Genomic DNA, 25063 nt, shown 5'->3' on the forward strand with positions numbered 1-25063 from the left:
AAAATACTATGTAACATTCAGCTGAGTTCCAATTCTCAGCAGAACTTTGAAGCAAATAATCCTACAACCTATTTGTACATATCTTTAAAAGAAAAAGAAGTTGAGTATGAGCCAACGCTTAGCTGGTCTAATCATATTTCCACTCTCTGCAATGCATTGCCTCTAATGAACAAAGAATAGGTTTCATATGCATAGACACTAAGTAAAGCCTGAGATACTATTTCATGTGACATTCCAGGGCAAGTTAGGGAACATAACCTGGGTGAAACCTCAATCAAATGGATGCAGAACTGGTCAGGAAACTTTGCAGTGAACAGGAGTTGAAGGTCACAGTCAAAACTGAAAAAAAAATGTGTTGAGTGCTTTTCTGTGGGAATTGGACTACAAACTTTTACTATTTAGTATTTTCAAGCTCAGTAATGATGGAATAGCAGGTATACGTACCAAGTATACAAACTGCACCAAACAAGGAGGTATTGCAAGCTGTGTTGGACAGTATCCATTTTATCTGGTTGTTTACACGGTTGTTGGATGCTTCTAGTGCCATCAATCAGTGCTTTATACACAGCCCTGCTATGGCCAGCAATCTGAAGACCATAACCCCTCTTTTTCCTCTGTGCTTTATTCATCGAATGTTCTTTCCTTGTAAGCACCATACAGATAACCTGTCATTCTGGTTCTGTCTTCAGGAGTGAGCGGTATGGCACACTGCAAATCACTGTATGGCCTTTTATTTCAGTAGATACCTGTTCAGCTTTTTTGTTGGTTTTTTTCATTAAAAACCTTTAATATGGATTAGCCTTTAACTGAAATCCACACTCAGTCACCATTTCTTTTTTTACTTGCATTCTTGTATTAAAAAAAAGAATAAAAATTCTAAAACTAGCACATAAGCATGTAAAATATATTAAAGCACTAGTATATACATGAGAATTCTATAGTCATACAAAGAAAAAAGGAACACTGAAACCTTTTAAAAGAGACCAGCATTAATTCTGATTGGGTTTAGTATTTAGTTATTCAAGAACTTGGGTAATTGCCAACAACACAGAAAAAAAAAAAAAAAAATACCCTGGTGACCCTCTAATAAACTCTAAATCCTGAAATCAATGCCAGGCGAAGGGCCACTGTCTAATCAAGCCAGCTAAAGGATTTTAAAGCTTTCAGCTACTTTCAAAAGCACAAGAGGCCAGCAAGTGCACGGAAACACAGAGTTTCAACTCTATTGGCATAATGAGCAAAACCACTGTGCCTGTCCTTAGTAAACACATTAGTGAAAAAAACAAGGAAATCAAGTGTTGTTTCAGCACAGAAACATGATTTAAGCAGCTGTAACTTTCCATGAGTGTTCTGTCTATCTGACATATAATCAGTTCACAGAACCAAAGATGAATATAGCAGGACAGCCATTTTTTCTCAAATTGAGCTGTGCAAATCTGTACAACTAATTATTTTATCAGCTGAATTTGACCTGGTTTTACTCCTTTAAATCAGTGGATTTATGAAAGTGGCTATGTTTTACAGAATATGAGATATGACTTTTGTTAGGAAAAATGTCTAAGGAATCAAGCAAGTTGTGAACTTCTGTAGCAGGTTAATTCATTGTTATTTTTTTTCAACAGGACTAGATGTATAATCAAGGCAATTCTTTCTAATATACTTTTGTCTTTAAACCTGTAGTAGTCTTTTGAACAGAGACGGACAAAGTAGAAAAAAGAGCAATTAAATTCACACAAAACTAATTACATTCTAAAAGCACAAGTTTTAAATAAACTTGCTCTCATTTGAACAGTAGGTGCACCCTTAACACTTTTAAATTTTGAGTATTACATTGGTATGGTACTTGAACACTTGAGCAGTAAAGAATTTCAGTTTTCCCAGCTGATACACATAGTTATCCTAATGTCTTGCTATTTAACAGGGTTAGATACCTATTTACTCAGAGACTGTTCACGCTCAAAGAATGAGAAAGAACAGAATATGGGCACCTTCCTTAAAATGCCTAACTGATATGAACTGAACATATACAATTGCCAGTGTTTTTTCGAGAGCTAACAGAACTACCAGTGCCAACTTGGAAAGACTATCCATAATCTGAAAAATCTCATCCCTTTGACAGCTGCAGGAATAGATGTGATTTGATGGCATTCAATAGTTCATTTTAATGAGATCCCGATGATTGGTATTAGTCTTAATTTCTTTATCATTGACCGTCAGCTAAGTCTACGAGGATGAAGTAGGATAAGATCCTGCTGAATTAACTTTAGAGTTAGGGGGAGGAAAAGTGTGCACATGATAAATGGATGCATCTAGATGTCACATTGCCATGTCTCTCAGATATAATGTTCTAAAAGTGGTCTCCTCTAGGTCAGGAGGACAACCCTTTGAGTGATGATTTAACGTACAGAAAAGCAGCCTACATGTTTGGCTTTTTTATTCAGCACACCTGCATACTAAAATTGAACTGATCCTGACTGAAATACTTACGAATCTAAGTAAACTGATGCATTTTTTTAAAAAAAACAAAAGTCAGAGAACTTAGCTTGAAATCTTAATTTCATCGCTTGTGGAGCCATTTTACTATGCATCGTTGAGTCTTGACAGTGTTAACATATAAAGCCTTCTCCCTTCAGTGCAATACCTGAATTTTATTCAGAGATGATATTTTTTATTTATGAATCTTGTTCAGGGGGGGGAAATGGACTTTTAATTCAAGCTTCAAATATGCTGCATGACTACTTAGCTAACACAACACATGGGAATAGTAATCTCCATCAAGTGAAGCAAAAATGAGTGAAACTATCTGAAAAGTGTTATAAGAGCTTTTTTGAGAGGCTTGATCACTGCTGTGGAAAATGAGAGGTAAAGGAGGCAATGTTTAAAATAAAGTAAAGAAAAAATTTCTACTTACCTCTAAAAACTGTTTCTCGTTGTCTTGTTCTCTGCACAAAACTATCTGGAGTTTTACAGATCATTCTAAGCAATTAGATTTAAAGGCACAAGAAAATAGCATCCTTTGCCATGCCTGAAATAAAAAGTACATTGTCTTACGGCAGACATCATTACGAATGGCGAAGTCCAGTACCGACTTACTCAGGAATTAGATCATGTACTATGCCCTGAATATATATTATGTAGTATTCAGCATTTTTTCATCCCCAGTACTGCTGCAGTACTGGCCAGACCTTAGGGGGGCATTGTTTCAATACAGAGGTATGCATTTTTTTGTGTGCGTAGTAGCTTTTATCATGTTAAGTTACATTTTAGAGGCTCCTCTCTGTTCATTCACACCGAGAAATGGATCACACTTCTGTTCGTGCTTCTTCAGATTCAGTCTGAAGTTTATAGCCGTGGCAAAATCTAGCGCTATGGAGGGAATGCCAAAGATTGTTCAGCTCTGCAGTCCTGTTTGGTAACTAGGCTTTGTTATCGAGCAGAAAACCAATGAATATATTCTCTGAGCTAGATGTATTAAATCACATCAGCTGCCCTTAAGCTTTACCCGAAGCAACAAAATAAGAATAATTAGGTAAACAATGCATCATCAGAGAGTGCTTATTGTCTGACCACTAAACACGAGGTGATGATAGTCTTATGTTTACAGAATACAGGTTGGAGGCAGTTTATGCAAAGCCCAGTCCAAAGGGCGGTATCGCTCCTATTGGCTTTTACAGAGGTTAGATTGGACAAGCTAGGGCTGAGATTAGGGGCAAAGGGAAACAAACAAACAAAAAAGCCTTTTGGAACTCACGCAGGATCCAGTGTAAAAGAAAAGTCAGTGAGATGTATTAAAATCATGGCAGAATCACGGCCATAATGGGTCCAGCTGTCCAGGTTTTGACAGCAAGGCTGGGCTGCAGGGGCAGCTGCTGTGAGGAGAGAGGCGGGGCTGCCCTAGGCCGGACCAGACCCAGCCGGTTCCCGCCGGTTCCAGCCAGTTCCTGCCAGTTCCAGCCAGCTCCAGCCTAGCCCCTCAGCCTCGGGGAAAGCCTGGGCAAGAAAGGGCAAAAGGGCTGAGGGAAACGGGGGGAGAAACAGCCCTGCCAGCCCCGAGGGGAGAGCGGCAGGAGGGCAGGAGGTGCTCCAGGCCCCCCTCCCCGGCAGAGGTGGCCCTGCGGCCCCGGGAGAGACACACCCCCCGCCCCCAGTGGGACAGGGAAAAAGTGTGAGGAGAAGGGATTGGCAGAGAGGAGCCATGATGCGCTGACTGGAGCCCTGGTTTTGTCTTTGTTTCTCACCACTCTTCTCCGTTTTTAATTGGCAATACATTAATTTTCCCCAAGCTGAGTCAGTTTTGCCTGTGACAGCAACCGGTCAGTGATCTCCCTGTCTTCATCCCGCCCCACGAGCTCTTCTATCTCATTTTCTCCCCCTGTCCTGTCAAGGAGGGGGACTGAGAGAGTGGCTGAGCAGGCGTCTGGCAGCCGACCAAGGTCAACCCACCAGAGCGGCCTACCAAGAAGTAAGGACAGACTGGGCAGGTGAACGAACGAATTTAAAGAAGGAACTGGGTAAGTCTGCGAAGACGAAGATATGATAGAAGTTGATATAACTAGTAATGGACTCATCGATCTAAGAGGGCTCTTCTCTTTCTTAGCATGTTGAGGGCTCCCCAGGTGGGTGATGGCGGGGCCCAGCACCCCGGGGCCTGTCCCAGCCCCAGCCCTGGGTGTCGGGCACCTCCTTGGGGACGGGGTCTGGCGGAGGACGGGACAGGACGTGGGCCAGTGATGGGGCCCAGCTCAGCGGGGCCCACAGCCGGGCCGGGCCGGGCTGTGGGAGCTGGAGGGCGGCCCTGCCGCCGCGTCGCTGGGGCAGGGGGCGACCCCGGTGCGTGGTTCTCAAGTTAAATGCACAAGAACGCGTTAACATAAATCCTTATCTAATTGTCTGCCCAAACTTGATAGCAGAAATGAATCAAGAGATTTTTTGAGAGCATTTCAGTTGCTAATGATATTTTCCACTACCTGAAGAACATAAGAAAACCAGAGAAGTTCAGGAAATGTTTTTCTGCTCTAGGTTTCCTATTGTATTTCTGCCATGTCTGAGAGTCAACTCATAGAAAATGAAATAAGTTCAAATGAAATTTACTTACAAATAAAAATCAAATAATAAATCTAGCCAGTGGAATCATATAAGGGGAGCCTGGACTTTGTCCCCTCAGTCTTGAGGCCAACAAATGAAATCAAGTCTCCTACTAGACAGAGATCTAAGTGCCAGACAACCTAAATGAATACTTCAGCTCCCAGAAGTAATGATAGGGAGAAGGCTGCTGAAAGCAGAGCTCCTGATTCCCTCATGCCTAGGTTCCTGCCCTGAAACACGATAAGAAGTTAACAGCCGTGACTCCCAAGTGCTGCACTGGGTGACTTCTTTGTAGTCATCATACAAAAAAACCTTTTCTTGTTGTTGCGTGTCTGGCAACAGTGTGAACGCACTGCGGTTGGATGTGTGACTTACAGCAAAAATTCATTTAGAAAGCCCTGCTGGGAAGTAGTTTCTCTCCATCCAGCAATATATGTAAGATAGCTCATCATGCCTAGTAGCACAAAATTTAGCCTTCAGGAGCTGCAATATCCTGATGTAGGTCAGCCTGCTACTGTGTTTCTGCAGGACAGAGGGATAAAATCCATCATTATCTCTTCTAATACCACAGCCTTGATTTATAGGCAGTTACCCGCATTTTGGCTTATATGGAGTGGTTATAATAGGAAATTTTTGAATAAAAGACATTGAATCTCACACATCAGTCCTGTTTTTCCTACACTTAATATTCCATAATGCTCTGTAAGGCCCTTAGGTAATGTAGAGGCATCAGTCATGGCTAAAACATAGATCAGAACTGTGTCTGCCTCAGGCTTTTTGAAACAGAAAAATAAATGCCTCTAGCACATACCACCCACTGTCCTTTCTCTCCTAATATGCCCCTGACATCTTGGAATGCCAAGCAATCTTCCCCCAGGAAGACTATCATGGTAGTATCTTTGAACTGAGAGACAACCTGAGCCTATTTCAAATAGAAGCAGCAGAGCAGGTGGGCCACCCCAGAATGAAGTGGTCCCTTCAGTCCTGCGGTTCATGCAACAATGCTAAAAACCAGACACAGACACATAAATATAAATATATTATACATAGACAATCTAGCTCCAGTGCTACCCCAAATGACTAAGAATGAATATCCCAGTCGGTAAGTACAGATCACCAAATAGAAAGCTTTTTTTTTTCAGTTTGATGCACTGAAACCCCTTGGTTCTATCAAATAAACACAATAGCAAAGACGATGCATTGAAGCTTTTCAGTACAAGGATAAAAACTATCTAGTTTTAAAACAAGTGTATGGAATTTGTTGTTTTGCTGTGACTTGCTACTTCTCTCTTTAAAATACTGTTTCTCACCAGTTAAAACTCTTTATTCAAACCAAGTCATTAATTCCACCGTATATTTAAAATGTTTAAAATAAAACAGTATATCAAGGGTGTGTATGTGTGGTGTGAATCTGTGGAAGGTGTGGATCTGCTTTTCTGAGTAAAAGGGGATCTATAAGCAGAACTTTGTAATATAGGATTTTTTTTTTTTTCTGGTGTTCCTAAAACACTCTAAATAAAACAGGCAGAGTTGTTTATTATATGAGCAAGATTTTTCTCTTGCATCTTGTGCAGAAGCATGTTAAATGCCCATACCTAACTGGGTTGTATGACTATTGTGGCCACTATATTGGTGTGGGTTCAGCATAAATAATTGAGCTGTTAACCATGGGTGGTAGCTGTCACATCCACAGATGACATTGACAGAACTAATAAAATGCTGTACGTTAGATATAAGCTTGTGTATCCTGATGAATTTTAAATACAAGAAACAAATGTTCTGCCTATCAAGTAGGAAGGAATACATAGCTCACTGCAATACAACCAGTCCCCCACAAAATCTTAGTGTATTATCAATAAACTCTAAGTATGCGTAGAATGCAATCTTCATTCTGCAACAGGAAGGTAGGAATTATACGCTATGATGTATTTACTTTATATGTATGTATTGTTGCACATATGTATACACACAGAAAGACCCTCATAGAGCCATTTATAATCCTAGTCCCATACATATATTTTATTATAATTGATATGATTATACCATGTTCTGTTAAATCACATGTATGACTTTTTTCTCAGTAAGCAGCATTTGGACTTTTTTTATGAAAAGTAGTCTATCTTTACAGAGACAGTATAAAAAATTATCAGGTAATATACTTAAGAGTACTTCCTATAAAAAGTTTAGGAACTGGAAAAAAAAGGAGTAATTCTAATAAAGCCACTCACTAATTTACAGGTAAGAAGTAAATGTGTTTTGGTGACATATGCCTTTTCTTATGCATAATATGAATAATTTATTTGCTTATTACATGGGTAATGTAAAATTTATAAGTTTGTATGCTTAAAATATTAATTCCCTTTCTTTCAAATTGTCACCTTTGTAACAGAAGATGTGATAGTTCAGTGCATTCTTCTCAATTACCACTTCCAACAATAGATGCATTTAAGCAGTTGGTTGGGTTTGGTTTGAATTTCTTAAGTTTTAACATATATAGTTGGAATCTTTAATATCAAAGTTTTCTTTGACCTACCCAGATACTGAATAAAGCACATAGCTAAGTTAGTTTCTTACCAGGTATTTTCTCAGCATAATATGAAAGAACCCCATGAATGTAAGAGGTGATGTGATTAACAGTTGAGAAATATAATGGTTCACATTTCTACTTCTCTTTAAAAATTATACTCTGAATATTTTATGTGGTTGCTCCATAATCTCAGCTCTCAGTAATTTAATTAATGACTCACTTCAGAGCATTTTGAATGGGATAATAGATGCCTGTGGACAATATAGGATGAGTAGAGGCCAGCAGTTCTTTGACTTCAGTTTCATAATTCTTTGGACTTTAAATGGACATGTGGGTTCATTTCCCTGACTGGCATTATCTAGAGACGAACCAAGTCAGCTTGAGAATGTTCATGAACTACATCTGTAACTGGGTGACAGGCAAATCTGAAAAACACAGGAGGGGATGGAGGTAAGTATTACAGGGCTGGAAATTATTTGATGGTTTCTTTGTATTCCAAACCACTGGGCATGAAACACTGGAACCAGTTTTAACCCTATAGTCATTTGGTCTCATTTTTAGTATCTCTTCCCTTTGCCAGAAGCCAGATTTTTTTTTTTCCATTGTCTCTAGGCAAAATTTCTTTGAGTTGAAATAGTTTTTAAAAACAACCCCAGGAGGATGGTGCAGGCCAGCAACCCTGTACCTAAAAACAAATTGCAGCTGTGTGACTTCCAAAGCTACACCTGGTGTGGAAAAAAGGCTCTATCAGCTCTGTATCCACAACATGACTTTTACCACTCAGTTGCAGACCATGGGAAAAAGTATCTACTTTTGTTTATTTTAAATCTGTTAACTAAAAACTCATTTTATGGCTCCTACTTCTATTGTGAAAAACAGTAATTTTCTGTTTATTTCCTGCATGACAGTTCTAATTTTATAATTTATTTTTATAATTTATTAAATATTATTAATATCTGTCATTTCTTTTCCATATTAGAGTCCTCATTTTTAAGATCTCCTGAGATGGGTGCTGTTCCATATCTTTGAATATTGTTCTTGATTTCTGTGTGCTTTCTCTAGTTTTCCTATGGGACCAGACTGTTTTAGTAAGTAGCTGAAATGTGGAATCATTCTGGGTTTTTGAGGTAGCATAATGACATTTTCTAATTGGTTTTCTATAATTGCCTAAGAATTCTTAACACCAGATTTATTTATGTTGGTTTTGATGACTGCTTAGCAGATATTTAGATAGAAACAGTAACTCAAAATATCCTCTCCGAGTAGTAACAATTTATTCTGAGCTCATGGTGCAGTTGCATTTTGGCTTGGTTTTGCCTTTGTTCATTACCTTGCATTTATTTCAGTTTCATCCACAACTTCAGTACATGCACTAAGTAGCCACTGATTGCTTTGCCGGTCTTCACAGTTTGCTTTTCTAGATTATGTTTGACTCTATCAGACAATGCCAGTCTTAGCGTAATGTCTAACAGTACTCTTTATACTGAGAAACCTTACAAAGTATTCCTGTACTTGGTTTCCTGTTCTTAAATCAGTTTTTAGGATCATGTCTTTCCATAATAGGTTTGATGAAGGACCTTGTCAAAAGCTTATTGGAAATCCAAGTGTACTGTATCAGTCAGATTATCCTTATTCAAAGGCTTGTCGACACCTTCAAGAAATTCCAGTAGATTAGCCTTCTAAATAAACTAGGTTTACTTTTCCCTCACATATCCTATGAATTGCTGTGTCCACTTGATTTTCTGTTTGTTACAGTTTCTAGACACCTTTTAAGAATACTTTAAGAATAGAACAGGCAAGTTTTGAATTTTTCTAGCACTTCCAACCCAGGTTTTAAAGCACTTAACAAAAAGGGATTTTCAAAGCTGGATGTTAAAGTTGAGTTCCTAAATCACCTAGCTTTAAGGTTCCAGATTATTTGTAGAAATGATCACCAGGAAGCTTCAACACCTTTCATTTTAGCATCTTCTGTTTAGTGTGTATCGATACATGGAGAGAACTGATTTCAGGCAAGCATATTTGAACAGTTGGGACTAAATAGTTACACACTGGAAGAAATATGAGTAAGTTACTTGGTAGTAGGCATATTATTTGGTTATTTGCTTAAGGACAGATAGGGAGTCAATGGCAGAGAGAGGAAAAGATTATTTGTTTATGGATGCATCAACATTTTCATGGAACAGAATTTCACTTTTATTATACAAAGCTCAAGGAATGAGTTTTCTTCTACTGTTACTCTTCTTACTAGCAAAATATTTGGCCTTGATTCTACATCATTATAGATACAAAGTATTTTCTTATCACTAAGTGAACTAGTTTCGTGCCCGTTATTACTGGATCCCATATGGCTATTCCTCTTTCCTGTGTTTATTGCAAAGTTATTTTTTATCATGTTTCAAAAAAACTGTATCAAGGACTTTTGCTCACCTGTAAATTTTCCATTGTAAATAGCTAGAAATATTAAATCACCCAGAAGCAACAAGTTATTTATCATATTTCTCTCAGAAATGATTCAATCTTATCTTCCCCTTAGGCTGTCTCTTGGACTTCAATTATAAAAACATCCTTGATTATCCTTTATTTCTATTCCTATTGTTTCTGTCATCAGCTGGATGACAGCTTTCCTCAGCCTCCTGTAGATGCTAAGGTCCCTCAGGTAGCAAATCTCAGCTGGTGTTTAATCAGTACCCAGAAGTTCAGGTCCTGATCATCCAGAAATTCTTTAGGTGATACTGCAGTACAAATAAATAATTTTCTGGGAATTTCCCATTTAACAAAGCCATTCTTATTTCTGGCCTTCAGAGTACATAAAAGTCCTGTATGCTGAGGGTCCACTAGTATGATTTGTTCAGTTTTTCTACAACAGATCTATAATCATTCTGTAATATAAGTGGCCATTCAGGTGCCACTGAATGGTCCTCTGCTTAGAAAACATTTCTACCATTTGCTCCTTATCCCTTACATGGCTGATATTTCTGTCACCATATCTTTATTATTATTTGGCCATTTTCTTTGATTTTTAATTGTGAAATGTCTTGGCTCGGGTTTCACTTTAGAAAAGTGGAAGCAACATTGCTAAACTTTAATTGCATGAGAGGAGGTGAGAATTTAAGCTGCATTTTACATAAATCAAACCAGAAAAAAATAGCCATTCTATACCTAGACAGAACAAGTTTACTTTGATGATTTCTGTAGAAAGAATTATTCAGCTTCTGAGAGCTGCTGAGGTATGATGGTGTCCCATTCCAATCTGGAAACACTACTGGTGATGCAGCAAGGATGGAGGCTGGAGATGGAATGCTGTCCTGAATACAGCCACAGTGCTATTATTTGAAAACTGGATAGGTCCCTTTACAGGAATACTTGTCAGATCCTCAAAGTCAAACAAGAAACTCGGAATATAATTAGAAGCAGACAGGAATATAGAGATCACGCTGAGTGACTACCTCTTTGGCACTACCATCATGCAGGTTTTCTGTACTAACACTGAAGTGAGATTACAAACAAATTTCATGTAAAGAAGCAGTCATTTGGTGCTAATCATGTTTGCAATTCTCATTTTCATTTCAAATATGAACTAGTGACCTTGAACTGAAATGCTCCATATTTCATATTAATTTTTTTAACCAAATAAATTTACCATCATACTTTTTATTATTAAAAAGTCTGTCTAGAATGGGATGCTCCTTAGCAATACCAAGGACCATAGAGACTGCTCCATCAGCAGCAACTGTACAAGATGCAAAGAGACAGACTGCCCATCACAACTTCTCGCATTCAGGATGAATCCTTTCAAGTTGTGATAATGTCTGACATAGAACACCTTGCAAACAAGGAAAAGCTTTTCACTTTCGAAGGGCAAAAGTTTTCTTTTCCTCAGGAACAAATCATACCAGTGTTTTCTTGGCTGTCAGAATCATGTAAAACTCTACAAGACACCAAGCACCCCTTCTGCACACTTAAATTCGGATGTTTCTATCATCTGACCCATTTTCTCACAAGGCGTTCTTTCCTTCTAAAATATAACTTGGCAAGAGGCAGCCTGAGTGCAAGTCTAAACTGCTGTCCAAAGTCACTCACTTTTCAATTGACACACTGCATCTCTGTATGTACACATTAAAATTATAATTTCATTGACATGACAGTTGAGAAGCCAGTGTAGAAGTCAAAGATCCAAGCTAGCCAAAGAGTTTGCCCCTTTTCACTTTCTTTGGTAGAGATAGCTTAGATAGTAAATCACGCAAAAAGTAATAGATTCCTCTTAAGTAGACACATGACCATTTTCACCCGCAGCCCTCTGTGTAGCTATTGTCACTGTTCTTGCAAAGTGTAATCTTTATCAGAAAAAATAAAATTCTGCTTCAGAAGTGAGGAAATTGTAGCAGTTCTTCACTACAAAAGTACAGTCCAAAACCTGCAGAACAAACTAAATATTTTCAAAATCCATATGTAAAACCAGCAAGCCAAAAACCTAAGCATATCAGTGGGAATCTGCATGTACATGACTGACCCAGCAATGTGGGGTATTTACAGTATCAGCAATAGAAATTAGCATTAGCTGGGTAAAGAAAGACAAATAAATAAATAACTTTTTAATACACTTTTTTCCACTGTAATTTTTTTCTGAATTTCATAGTCTATCCCCATTATATATCACATATAACTTATGTTTTTATCACCTGTAATTGGGACAGTCATAAAATATTGCAGTATTAATTCATAAATCTTTACAATAATAATTGTAATACGACTGAAACATCTGTCCTGTATCACTATTTTGATTGTATGACTTACCTCTGATCATTTCACCAGTAATTTTATCTGCCTTGTGACATTTTCTGTCTACTACCCTTTCATTGCTCTTCACGCTTCCTACAATCCATTTCCCTCCCTTAAAAGTCTTTGGTTTGTAACACTGGATTCAGAAATCTTGCCTTTCAAGCCAGAAATTCCTTAGGCAAATAATGTCATTGTCTATGTGACCTAGGACACTAGGGTCTTCGCCAATATAAATGCTTAATAAAACCAAGATTTTTTAAGCTATCATAGAAGGTGATTTGAATTTCCTATTATTATGCATGGAAAAAAAAAGATAAGAAATTCAGCTGTGATAAAGTCCCATTAAAATGTTCGACCCAGAGTAAAAAAAAGATTAGTACACTTGGCATCAGATATCACTGATAAGTATTTCCATTTTTCAGAGAGATGAAGCTTTATTCCTAGATTCCCCTGCCATTCTTAAGATAAATTATCATACTACAGGGCTTCAAGCATCCAGCACAAAAAGAGGGCCAGTGGGGGTAGAAAAGAAAGAAAACAACATGAAACAATAAAGGAGGACATAAAGTGAACAATACATAACTCATGTTTTCAGGATCACTCGGCCCTACAGAGCTTGACAGAAAATAAGAATGCTATTTTACCCCAAAATACTCATTAAGCAATCAGTAAAAATTCGTTGAAATTTGTGATGTGGGATTATGAAAAAGGAATAGTTGAAGTGAGAGATCCCCATCTAATGTCCTGCTCTGAAGCCAATCTTTCACATCCATGATAAAGTGCTTTGACCAGTCAGTTATTGATTAGTCCTTGCAGGTTTTGATGAGAAGTTCTATCCTGGACTTGGTCAAAGAACAGTCCTTCTGATAGACTTTCCATCAAATTCAACAGAATTGACTTCTTAATGTTCTGAGACAATTAGATGATTTGTCAAAAAAATTTTAGTGAGTCTTACTGAAACAGTAAAATATTACTGAAAAAGCATGATAAAGATACATGAAATGCTCATTTGGAAAATAAGGACACAACATGAAGTGATCGCTGGAGGGCTTTTTTGCTTTCATTTTTAAATAACACTACATAGGATAGAATATGCTTATGAGGTGGTGGTTTCAGATCTGCTTAAAAAGACTAAGCTTGTGTTCCATGTACAAGATTTGAGAGTTTACTTTGCCTTTCATTTCCTTCTCTCTCTCAGAAAACTGGATGATATATTCGCAGTTACAAAACTCAATTAGTTAACACTTAGAGCATACTTTAGCATCCTACATCAAAAAAATTCTCTGTATGAAAGTATTAAAAAAAAAAAATCTCAGTCTGGGGATAGACAAAACAGAACTAACAGATTCCTCCATTCACAGGGATGTTCCCTTTATATGTCAGGCTTGAAACATTTTAGAAACATACAAGAGAACAAATAGCACCACAATTTCTGATTCGATGCTTTAAAAAGAACATTATCATTATTACCAACATCATATGCAAGTGACTTGCTTTTCAGAGCTGATAAACCAATTTGTTTCATGAAGATGTTTTCAATTTTAGTTGTTTTTTTTTAATAGTTATAGCAGCAGTTAAAAAGATTTTAATCTCTGAATCATTCTCCTCCACACTACCATTTCCCAGTTGAAAACTGGTGTAGCACAAAGCATGGAAACTAACTGGAAAATACAAGTTTGATCAAAAAGAGTAAGTTCAAAGAGGTTGCAAATAGTACAGATTATGAGCTGTTTTAACTTCTTTTTGAGAAATCCAAATGTGGTCTTCATGACATAATCAGGATGTGTATATTTTCATATACCTTTACACTTCAAGCATAGTTTTAAATCAATAGACCTAAACTGACAAAAAAAATAATTTGCTTAGTAAGAGTGAACTTTACTTTTTGTACACAACCAGTATTTGATTTTTGCTCAACCCAAATCCTATCACGAACCTGATTGTTAGATATGTTGTGCATGAGTCTTCAACACAGGGCTGAATTTTACTTGTAGATGCTTTGTCCCCAGATCAATTCCAGAAGATACAGGAAAGAATTACTTTTAAACATGGATTATGGATATTAATTCAGATTTTAAGTAAACAATGTACAATCTTCAGAATAAAGTCAAAAGCAATCTAATTTGTTTCAGAACAGGTAATGTGGCAGGTAGAGGTGTGTGTTAGAACTGCAGCATGCCTCAGAATTTTGTTCACACTGTATGCCTGGCAAATGCATGAGGACTGATCCATTCTTACCCAGGACTCTAGCAGAAGACGTGGCAGTTCAGGTATTTGAACAGTTCACTTTGTTATGTGTACCTCTATTGGGCTTTCCATTGAGCTCACCAGCTATTTGGACACTGAACACACACGATGACAAGGTCCACTATGGAGGTCCCACAGACCCTGAACTGATTCAGGCTTAGCTAGGAATGTAACACCTTTCAAGCTCTGTGTGCCCTATGATCCTCTAAGAGTCCGAATCCCAATGTCCCTTGTCCCTCTGAAGGTTGCTTTGCTGGATGAGGATGTTTCTGCAGGTACTGACTGCCCACCAGCTATAATATGCTCTATTGCATGTACTTTCAGAACAACCCAAATTTAGAGGCAGCTAGCGTGGAAAGAGTTTGTTGGATCTTCAGGAGTTTCTTGATTAATTAAAGGCTGAGGCGTGTTGATGGATTTGTGAGGAGTTACACAACACAAAAATGCTAGACGGAATCATTAAGCCCACAGAAAAAGTCAACTGAACTCACAAGCTAAGATTTCTAGCTTTTGAAGACTCTGAATAAATATAGATAACACATTTGCCACGTATAGAAGGAGTAGTATGGACTTCAAGCAACCTAAAATTTAATTGAACAATAATGTAAGAGGATAGTAACTTTGCTAAAACAAAAAAAGGTCCAATGAATCTTAGATATGAAAGATCATCTAAAATTTTTATAAACATTCTTTAGAAAGTTTAAACACCTCAAATGAGGACCAAACCCAAACCCACAGAACCACTAGTTCCTCTCCTGAAACTGCATTCAGATTCAGCCTGGCAATATTTGTCTTGCAAATATCTTACCATAATATGTTTTTTTCTGGGGCTGTGCTGAGGCACATGTGGGAATTGCATAGTATGGCGGCAGACAATCTAAATTGGCTTGTAGACAATAAAGTAGAGCAAGTAGGGTACTATAATAAAATTGTATTTTCATTTCTGGTAAACCCTAGCTTTATTTTTTAATTTTATGTCAGTCTGGGAAAGAAGGTCTTGTATGCAACAAGTTCCTTGTGAGCCACGGGACCAATATTTTCTAAGATGTAATTTGCTGGTAAAGCCCATTAATTCCTTTGAGAAAGAATGAGTGATTCCCATGCACTTGCATTGCCTGTGCCTGAGCTTGACCATTGTGAATGTCCTTGCTTGTTTTTTCTCTTCTATTCTGTGTCAGCTTAGGACAATAACCCCGGCTGCTACCACCAATCTGGATTCATAGATGTGCAATTCCCTAACTCACTCATGCGGATAATGTATTCATCCTGTAACGCTGTATTTCAGTTTCAGGGCAGTGATGGTTGGAGTGGAATAGTTGCCACAAGTAAAAGCAATGAACCATTTAGCAGTCATTCTGCAGTCTGTTGCAAAGTATCTCTTGGTGTGTCTCTCTCTCCCTACCCATCTGTAGCAATAATCATGTACGACAGTCTTTGAAATAGTGACACAACTGAGTGACTGTACCAGGCATTAAAATCTAGTTAAAGTTACCATACCGTTTCTGACATTGACCTCATTAATACTGCTGTATCACATCTGATTCTTAAAGACAGAGTGTTTTTAGATAGTTGTACTTCTTTGGTGAGTATAAAATACAGGAGAAGAAAATAACCCGTTGTAGTTGTGATGAGGAATACAATAACCCATCACCATAGCAAAGAGCATATTTTATTTGAAAAATACGAATAAAAGATTTTGTCCCTTTTGTTTATTAAAAGAAAATGTAACAATTTCTATCAGTAACACTTGCATAAGGAGGTATACTTTACATTACTCTTTTGTTAAAAAAAATATATATATTTTTGGAGACTTTGGAAAAATAAGGATGGCCCAATACTTGCAACACGCTCCTAATGTTCCTTAGAATGCGCTGTGCCGTTTATATGTACTGCAAGTACAAGGTCTTAGCACTTTATAATCCACAAAGTAACCCTAGGCAGCATAATTTCATATTCTTCTCTGCATTTAGAATATTTCCTTTGTTACCCTTTGTGTAAGTCTAGGAGTTTGGTTAATTCCAGACTGGTCCAATACTTAGATTTTTCTAAAGGATGATTTTACAAAGCCTTAGACCACGGAAATTTTGTAATTCCTTTTAAATACCAGTGAGAGCATTTTCACATAGACATTTTCTTGCAGTATTCACAACTGAAACAACTGCATCAATTAGAATTCAAAACCAAAAATGTTTACAATTATTTTGGTTTTCTAAGAAGAATGCAAAACATAAAGTGCATAAGAGAGTGAAATTACTTTCAACTTTTACAGTCTTCTATGCGTATGTGATAAACGGTGACACTGATAAACTAATTTGTTTTCAATGCAGGAATCTTAATCTAATGCTAGTTGAATTCAAGCTCTTCCTTGTCTTTAAAGGGTATTAAATCACATTTCTGACTGGTTTTAGGTTGACAATGTATTTTCACATTTTAAAATACTTAAACAGACCATTTTCTCAGATGATATGTCAAGATTACAGCATAGTGAGTGCCCTCACCATTACAAGAAAGAGGGTTTGTTTGAAGGAATGCAACTGATTAATTTGGTGTAAATGTACTATTAGTTGAATAGCTGTTGCAGAAATAAAATTGTAAATCGGAAAGCCCTTAAGCACCACTTTGTATGTGCCATTTAACTTCACTCAGTATCTTCCAGTTTAAGTAAAACTGGCAGTTTTCAATGTTTAGCTGTTAAGCGGCAACAGGATTACTATTTAAGCTAATAGGAAAATATCTGAGAATATGAGTACACAAAACATCCATGAAAGCTTTAAGCAAAGTCTATACAATCAGACTTAACCACAAACTAGGAAAGTGTTTCCCACAATACTTTCACTGAATGTATACTTTGTTTAAATCAGCAATGCTACAAAATGATCGTGCCCTCCATAGCATACAGTGTTAATTTTCTTCCAGTTTAATCAACGTTAACATAGACATTCTCAAATATAGTTTAAATTCATTTCTAGGACACAAAGGACCAAAGGAAAAATTTGTGGGATCAGGAAAAGAAATCTGTAAACCTGTTCTTTCTGCACCGTGAGGCCTTCTTCTGTGGCCCTGAAGATTTAATATTCTGCTATTTGTCATGCAAACAACACAGCACTGTGATGTGTATTTGAGTAAAAAACAGTAAGCATAGCAAGCATGCAGACGTATCGTGATAGAAAAGCACATTTGGCGATCACTGTGGATAGGACATACCAAACAGGACACACCGCATCACTGAAGCAGCGTCTGAATAACCCTGTAGAGTTTTAAAGGATTCAGAATTCCAGGTGCTGTGGGTATGATGCATGTGCTGTACAGCAGCAAAGAGAGCACCAGGAATGGTGAAAAGGGGATTCTTATTTCTCTGAGATATGACCTCCTTCTCTCATTACCTCAATCAGAACATGAACATAAGGAGTGATTATTTGCTTATGTCACTGCACTTCTGTTGCTTTAAGCCTGAATGTTCTATGAAGCAAATAAAGAGAAAACAATGGCAGGAACACTGCTTAAAGCACAAAATACAATTGATTTTCCCTGCTTTGGTGTAGGGCCAGAGGGAACAGACATAAAGATAACTAATACCTGGCTCTCAAAATGATAATACAACAATGAATGCAGTTTTCATGCAGATGTGGTACAAAGTATTATGGCCCCTGGTACTACTAATGCTGAAAGATTTTCTTCTTAGCACTCTACTCATACAATATAAAAATTGAGATGTTGGCATAAAGCAAGTGCGATTTAATTAAAAAGAAAATTTCTCCTCATAAAATCTTGCACTACTAGTTGCTTCATTTGGGATGAAACTGAAACATCCTAACTCTACCCCCAAAAAAGACAATACATGAACCATTCTCAGCTTGAGTGTAACTCTTACCGTATTAAAGCATCTGTTTAACTTTACTCTACAATGAGCATGTCTCCTTAAATGCATTTCTAGAAGATTCTGTATTTGGTAAAAATTAAAAAAACCACAACCAACCAAACCCAAAACCAAAACATTGACAGAAAGGGAAACATTACAATTTTCAAGTTGCAAACAAAACAGTGTAGTAAAAACCAACTCTGGAACTACAGTGCAACTAATACTTTTTAGAGTTTGAAAAGTTTCTTACAAAGCTACTTGCCAATTTGCAGTCAACTACATCTCAGGAAGGAGTTCATTTAAAAAAAAAAAAAATCCTCAAAGTAGAACTGATCAGAAGTTTCAGTCATGTCTCAGACCTACCCAACCATACAGTAAAGAAGGGAAGGCTGAATAGTCTGGTTCACCTGCGTGGCCCACAGTAGGTCAGCAATAAATACAGACCCTTCTCTACTAAGCTGAAGGTAAGTGGCACCTAAAATGTATAGGGAGGAATCTAGTGGAGTGTACAGATCTGTATCGCTCTCCACACCAGCCCAGAGAGTAAAAAACCAGTACACAGCTTCTGCTCTGGGCAGTTTCCCTATCAAATGCATATTGCAATAAGTCTACTTCCCTAAGTGGAGCTACAGTTTTCTTAGAAGAAGACTAATAGACGGCGAGCCTTATAGGCCATAATCTTTCACGAGATATTATGAGCTCCTGGTACTCTCATAGTATTATCACAAGGAAGACAAACAAAAGGTTAAAGTTTCAAACAGAACAAAGGAAAACATAAGAATCTGCTGAATTAGGTGTTAAGCAGTCTGCAGTTAGGCAGAACTGTTTAGCTAAAAAGTTACTAACATAAGAAATCAATTTATTTAATCCATAGGAACCACAATAATGGTACATTGTAACTTTTTCTTCCTCCACTGACCTAAAATGTTCCTGTTCCCATGATGCTTGAAATAGGGAGAAAAAAAGCTTGCTCTGCTTAGATTGAAATTACTCTAAGAGAAACTAAGTATCAGTAGATTGAACTAAAAAGAAAAAAGCATCATCATCTTATTCTCTTTGTTTCAATTTTCACTATCCCAATATCTTACCAGCAGCTCTATTTTGCTTTTAGTCGAACACAGAAATAGAGAGACATTATGATTAAGAACTCTGTGTTTTACACTGACTGTTGTAGCTCCTGGACTCACATCAGCAAAAGACTTGAAAAGCTTCATCTATTGACAGAAGTGAAGCACAGTGAACCAAACAACTGCGCAGTTTAATGGTGCTGCCATTGTTTTTACTGAAAGAGCCTATGCTTCATCTGCTTTGCTGCATAAAGAGTACTTTGGACCCATTCCATTTAAATGAATGATGCTCCTGTGAAAAGACAAAAAGAAAAAGCACGACACTGGAAACGACAGGTCCTCTAGCACATAGTAGCAGAGCAGGTCTGGGGTTATGGGCTAGAGCCACGTTTGAGCCAACAGTTAACGATGTCCTCCTTCTGTTAGCTGGTTATGGATGAAAAGATTATGAAGGACATAATGAAATGACATCATCTCAATGCAACCTGCTAATTCAGTAAGATTAAATCATCAAAGGACCATTTATTAAAGAGGACAGGTGTGGCTTATCCCTTCTGTAAAGGAAACAGACTGTTAGCACTTCTCACACTGATAGTAAACCCCATTGGCTACCTCACATTGGGATCACAAGGCCTAGAGCACAGCTAGAAATGCAACATCACAACCACCTGCAAGAGATTTGCTCCTCCATTAGCTATCTTCCTAAACAGGCATGACCATAAACTTACTGTAGCTTGGAGATGTTAAGCATATTGCAATAAAAATGTCATTGCTTGGCTTTACTTTAGGTATTGTTACAGATACGGTACCACGGACTTTATTGAGCAATTAAAAAATATACACAAGGGACAATAGCTTCTGTTTTCTGTATTTTTCAAAATTTGACTTTCTTCCAATTGGAGAACCCAGTTTCAAATATGAAAAGGGCACTTGTTCTACAGTAACTGCATACAACTTGCTCAGTTCCAAGTACTGTATTCATTTTTTGTTACCGTTGCTGTCATTGTATCTCCAGTTGTTTAGGAACTTCTCTGTTCTGGGAATTACCACTAAGTTGTTCTTTCTGATTCTACTTCCCCATAGAGTTCAGCTAGCTTCTTGAACTCAGGTCCCCAGTCTCCAAGGTAATTATAATCCTGGTCAGAGTGTGTTGTGGCTGAATCCAGAGAGCTGATAGATCCAGCTTCTGATCTATGACCCTCATAGGCATATGTCTGTAGGGAGTCATACGGGGGCACGCTGGGGTCCAGATCAGCCTCTGCCAGTCTTTGTTTAATGAACTCCTGAACGTCTATGCTGTCAAGGCTTGAGGAGGGATGATGTCTGGGCAAAGGCTTCACTTCAGGACGAACATCCCTCCGGTATTTTAGCTCCTCAGCAGCTGATGGATTCCGCAGTGCTGTGATGTCAAATGCTTCTGTGTCTTCTTCTCCACCACCTTCATCATCATATGTCACAACATTTTCCCGGACGTCTTCTTCTGAAATGATCAAGGGCTCCTTCTTGCTACGTCTTAGGGTGATGAAAAGGACCACAATTGCTAAAGAGAAAACTGCAGATATTAGAGTAGGTTTAAAGGTTATATCTGAAGTAAGTAGATATATGCTAAAGAAACAGCAGATACTAAGTCATGAATACAGAGGTGTAATATTTTCAGGCTAATGCTGGTATTTGGGATCATTACATCAGGCACATGTCCGTAACAAAGGGTCACCAAACCTGTCCAATCTGGAGAAGAACATACTTATATTCTCAGTGAGCAATGCCTTTGCTGTGTAAGGTGTTACCTCAAGATAGATTACCATATGCCTGGAAAGCACCCATGAAATCCATACAGCTGTGTTTTGACACAGCAACATGCCAAAATGCAACAGGCTGAGACCACACAATTAAGGGGAAAATTAACAATGCTGTACTGAAACTACAAACTTCCAATAAAGCCTGGTCTTCCAAAGGGTCAGTAAAGACCACTCGCACTCTTCTACTGTGTATTGTCTTTGTGGGGATTGCTGGGGTTTCTTGAGCCAATAATGAAATCCGCTAGTCAGATTATTATGGATCTCATGAAGGACATAAAAGGGGATAACATTCTTTCACTTAAATGAGAAATGAGTAACTAAGGCTGACATTTTTCAGAAGCATTATTAAGGGCTTTCAGTGTTTCATTAAACCCAATATTTAGCATATATATTGAATTAAAATGTAAAAGGTTTATTTTTTCTCTTATGAATATTCAATCTTGTATGATAAAATACAAGATTATAAACTACATGTACTACTATACATTTTAAAACAGCTTTCTGACAAGGATGTTCTGAAGGAAGCTGTGAGGAAAGTAGTCTTTAGAAAATGTAGAGCCTTTGGAAAAAAAGCCTCAAAATCTCCTATGTGCGTCACACTGCAATTCCCATTATTTCTTGCCGACTCTAAAAGACTGCAGAAAGGCACAGAAGTAGTACAGAGGTATGCACCCAGCAAGTTATGCCTCTGCCAGAAAAAAAATAAAAGAATATTAACTAATGGGTAACATTCAAATTGGCCTGGGCAAAAAAAAATAAATAAATAAAAGTAAGTCAGGAGAAAACGCACTTGCGATGGCATTTATCTAATGGAGTCATCTTATAGTCTCATATGTCCCTTGCCCCTGTGGATTATGTTGTGCATTGCTACCAGCTTATCCCACAAAGGTAATTAAGAAATGGCTTTTGTACAGTGCTAATGGTGCTTCTTACAGTGTAATGCATTTCAAAAAGCTTTCCTCATCTCTTTTCTATCATTTTTCACACTGTTCTAGGCATGGAATTAGAGTCAGTGGCTTTTTGAAATCTTTCCAATTTACAGAAAAAAGATCTGCAGTGCTAATTACTTGATAACCTCTGAAAAATAATTTCTAGTGGATTCTAGATATTCATGAATGTACTTTAAAGGCATTCTTCCCCATTAATTTTAGCTAAACCTTTCCCCTCTAATCACAGCTATGTGTTTCTAATTACCTCCTACTACCAGGCAGCCTCTGGTTCAAAAACATATCATATTAAAAATTTCTGCCCTGTCACATTCAGAGAGCCAGTGGAAGGACAGCATTACTTAATAGTGAAAATGGCTTACCAAGAAGAATGACAACACAGAGCAGGATTGCGATTAAAGCTCCGGTGCTCAAGCCAGCGGAGGAGAGGAAAGCTTCAGCATGGCAGGTTCTCACTCGTCCATCTCTCTCACACGCACAAACCCGAATTGTGAGAGTACTGCTGCTGCTGAGAGGGGGCACTCCACCATCAGAAATCAAAACGGGGAGGTAATAGATATCTTGAGTGGTTCGACTGTATCTCCTTCGTCTTGTGAGGATACTGGCTGTATTATCTACAATATCGAAATCAAAATATCATTTTAATGAAGCAAAAAATGAAAAATGTTATTGACTCTTGGTTTCCTGTCGAGTAGAAAGCATGGGGCATCTTAAAACTAGACAGTCCTTATCTGTGAAAATGCCCAATCTAGAATTAAAATTTGTCAGGAAGCATCTGTGGCCAAGGGAGGAAAAAGAGGAGGCAGGGGAAAGTAATTAGCATTACATAAATACAATTAGTGAAGCTCATGTACTTTTCTTGGAGTCTAAATGGACTTTGACAAACATTTTGGGCCCAGTTTGCAAGTGTTTTAATCCCATGTCATGCTGTTAGTGCTACATGGACATCTGCAAATGTGAATACTTGGAATTCCGAGAGTATCTGTTGTGGAATTCATCCACAACATAAATTTGTCTTAATTCTCAGAAGAATGTTAAAAGGTCTTTAGTGAAAGTTAAAATAAGACCTTCATTTTCTACTGTTTGTGACAGGTTTTATAGATCCAGTGAGCTTTCAGAAAACATCTGAAAGGACAGTGGCCAAAAACTCATGCTGTGGAGAGGTCAGGAGGAAGAAGGGAAGGGAAGAGGGATGGAGGAATGGAAGGGAAAAGAAGGGGAAAAGAACAGATATTACATGTTCTAAACTGGTATAGGATAAAGGTAGAGTAAGCACAGGGGAGATAGTGATGTAAGATTTTGTCACTATTATGCTACCTACAGGTCCATCTGGCATATATTACAGTTAATGAGAATACTAATGCTTATTACACACACATTGCAAGAGCATTTATAGGCACTAATGAAGATCGTAAGCTGCCACCCATATCCCTTTAAGTCGAAGAAATTAAGGGGCATAAAGAGAGTGCAGGGGAAGAAATGTTATGATAATATATAGTTATATCTTATTTTCGTATGTGTAAAATTTAAATATTTTTTTTCCCTCAGCACCAATACTGCCACAATAAACTAAAGTCTGAGTGGTCACCTAGAAATCCCACTGAAGTCACTAGAGAAGTGCAACACTCCCATTTGCACTTTTTAGCACATGTACTTATCAACAGAAAGAGAAAGGAATTTCAAAGATGTGACAGTTCTAAGGACAATTATATTTCAAGTTACAACAAATGAGAAGATGACAATCACACAACAAAGTTATCCAGAGATAATACCTTAAAAACCTAAGGATATGTTCAAGGACTCAGCTTGAAATGTAATTCCTTATTGGGTAAGTGACACTATATCCATGAGCTAAGCACTAACAACTGTCATGTCTCTCATCCCAAAAGAAAAAATTCTCAGATCTTATACTGCTAGATCCAAAAGGTGACAGCACATGTTATTACCAATAGTAAGAACAGTCTTTCATTTCTGCTTAATGTGCTACTTTATTTCTGTTATGGTGTCTACAAGCCCCAGATGCTTCAGTTCAGCTACCTTGTCCATATAAGTAAGAAAATCCTACAAAATTTTGTCCATGTGAATCTTCCTGGGCCTATACCCAAAGAAGGCCCAGTGTTCAAATCTGAGCAGGAAAGCAAAACCGCCTCCTTCCATCCTCTGGCATAAATCTAGAAAGAGTGAACGATCCAGTATCACCATACAGCTACAGAAGCAGCAATGAAAACGCAGGCTGAAAAGAAAAGCATCAGAGACCGAATATAACGAAGAAAAACTGAAGATTCCTGAGCAGGAATCTAGCAGTAATGGCAGGATTTAAGCACAGAGACTATTGGCAAAGATGTTCAGGAAAGAGCATTGAGATGTAAGCATGTATGCTGTAAGGATAACTGTGGACAGATGGGGGAAAAATCATGAGGAAAGTTAATAAAAAATGTGAAAAAAATAAAAAGAAAAGACCAAAATGACAAAATAGACAAACTAGACAATTCAAATGTTACAGGGAAAAAAATCTGAGAAGAGCTGTAATTAAACCATGCTTCTCTGGGGTGGAAGGTCTTGCCAAACAAGGAACTGATATTTTTATACCACACAAAATAAACAGAAATCAAAAAATAGACATTTTTTCTTTTAAAGTTGTATTTGTTCTTTCAACATTAAGTTGTTTTTCTTGTATTGTTAACATCATAGAATTAAATATTAGTATAAGACCAATTTTAGGCAAAGAAGGAGCCAGAATAAAATATTTCAAA

The 25063-nt window shown here is 37.6% G+C and overlaps 1 protein-coding gene across 4 annotated transcripts in view; it reads right to left on the minus strand.

Annotated features, from left to right (window-relative positions):
* Positions 1 to 16344: 16344 nt before the first annotated feature.
* Positions 16345 to 25063, minus strand: part of CDH18 (cadherin 18) — a 512714-nt gene continuing 503995 nt past the window's right edge. For 2 of the 4 annotated variants that reach the window (XM_049823983.1, XM_049823985.1), the window contains 2 exons: positions 22673 to 22924; positions 16345 to 21116 (listed from right to left, as the gene is read on the minus strand). In XM_049823983.1, the coding sequence (XP_049679940.1) occupies positions 20614 to 21116; positions 22673 to 22924 (755 nt within the window). In that variant the 3' untranslated portion in view covers positions 16345 to 20613. Of the gene's footprint in view, positions 21117 to 22672; positions 22925 to 25063 lie in introns of those variants that run through there. The other 2 variants (XM_049823986.1, XM_049823987.1) reach the window with 2 other exon arrangements.

The sequence above is a fragment of the Accipiter gentilis genome, chromosome 20 (genome assembly GCF_929443795.1).
Source record: "Accipiter gentilis chromosome 20, bAccGen1.1, whole genome shotgun sequence".
Classification (NCBI taxonomy): Eukaryota; Metazoa; Chordata; class Aves; order Accipitriformes; family Accipitridae; genus Astur; species Astur gentilis.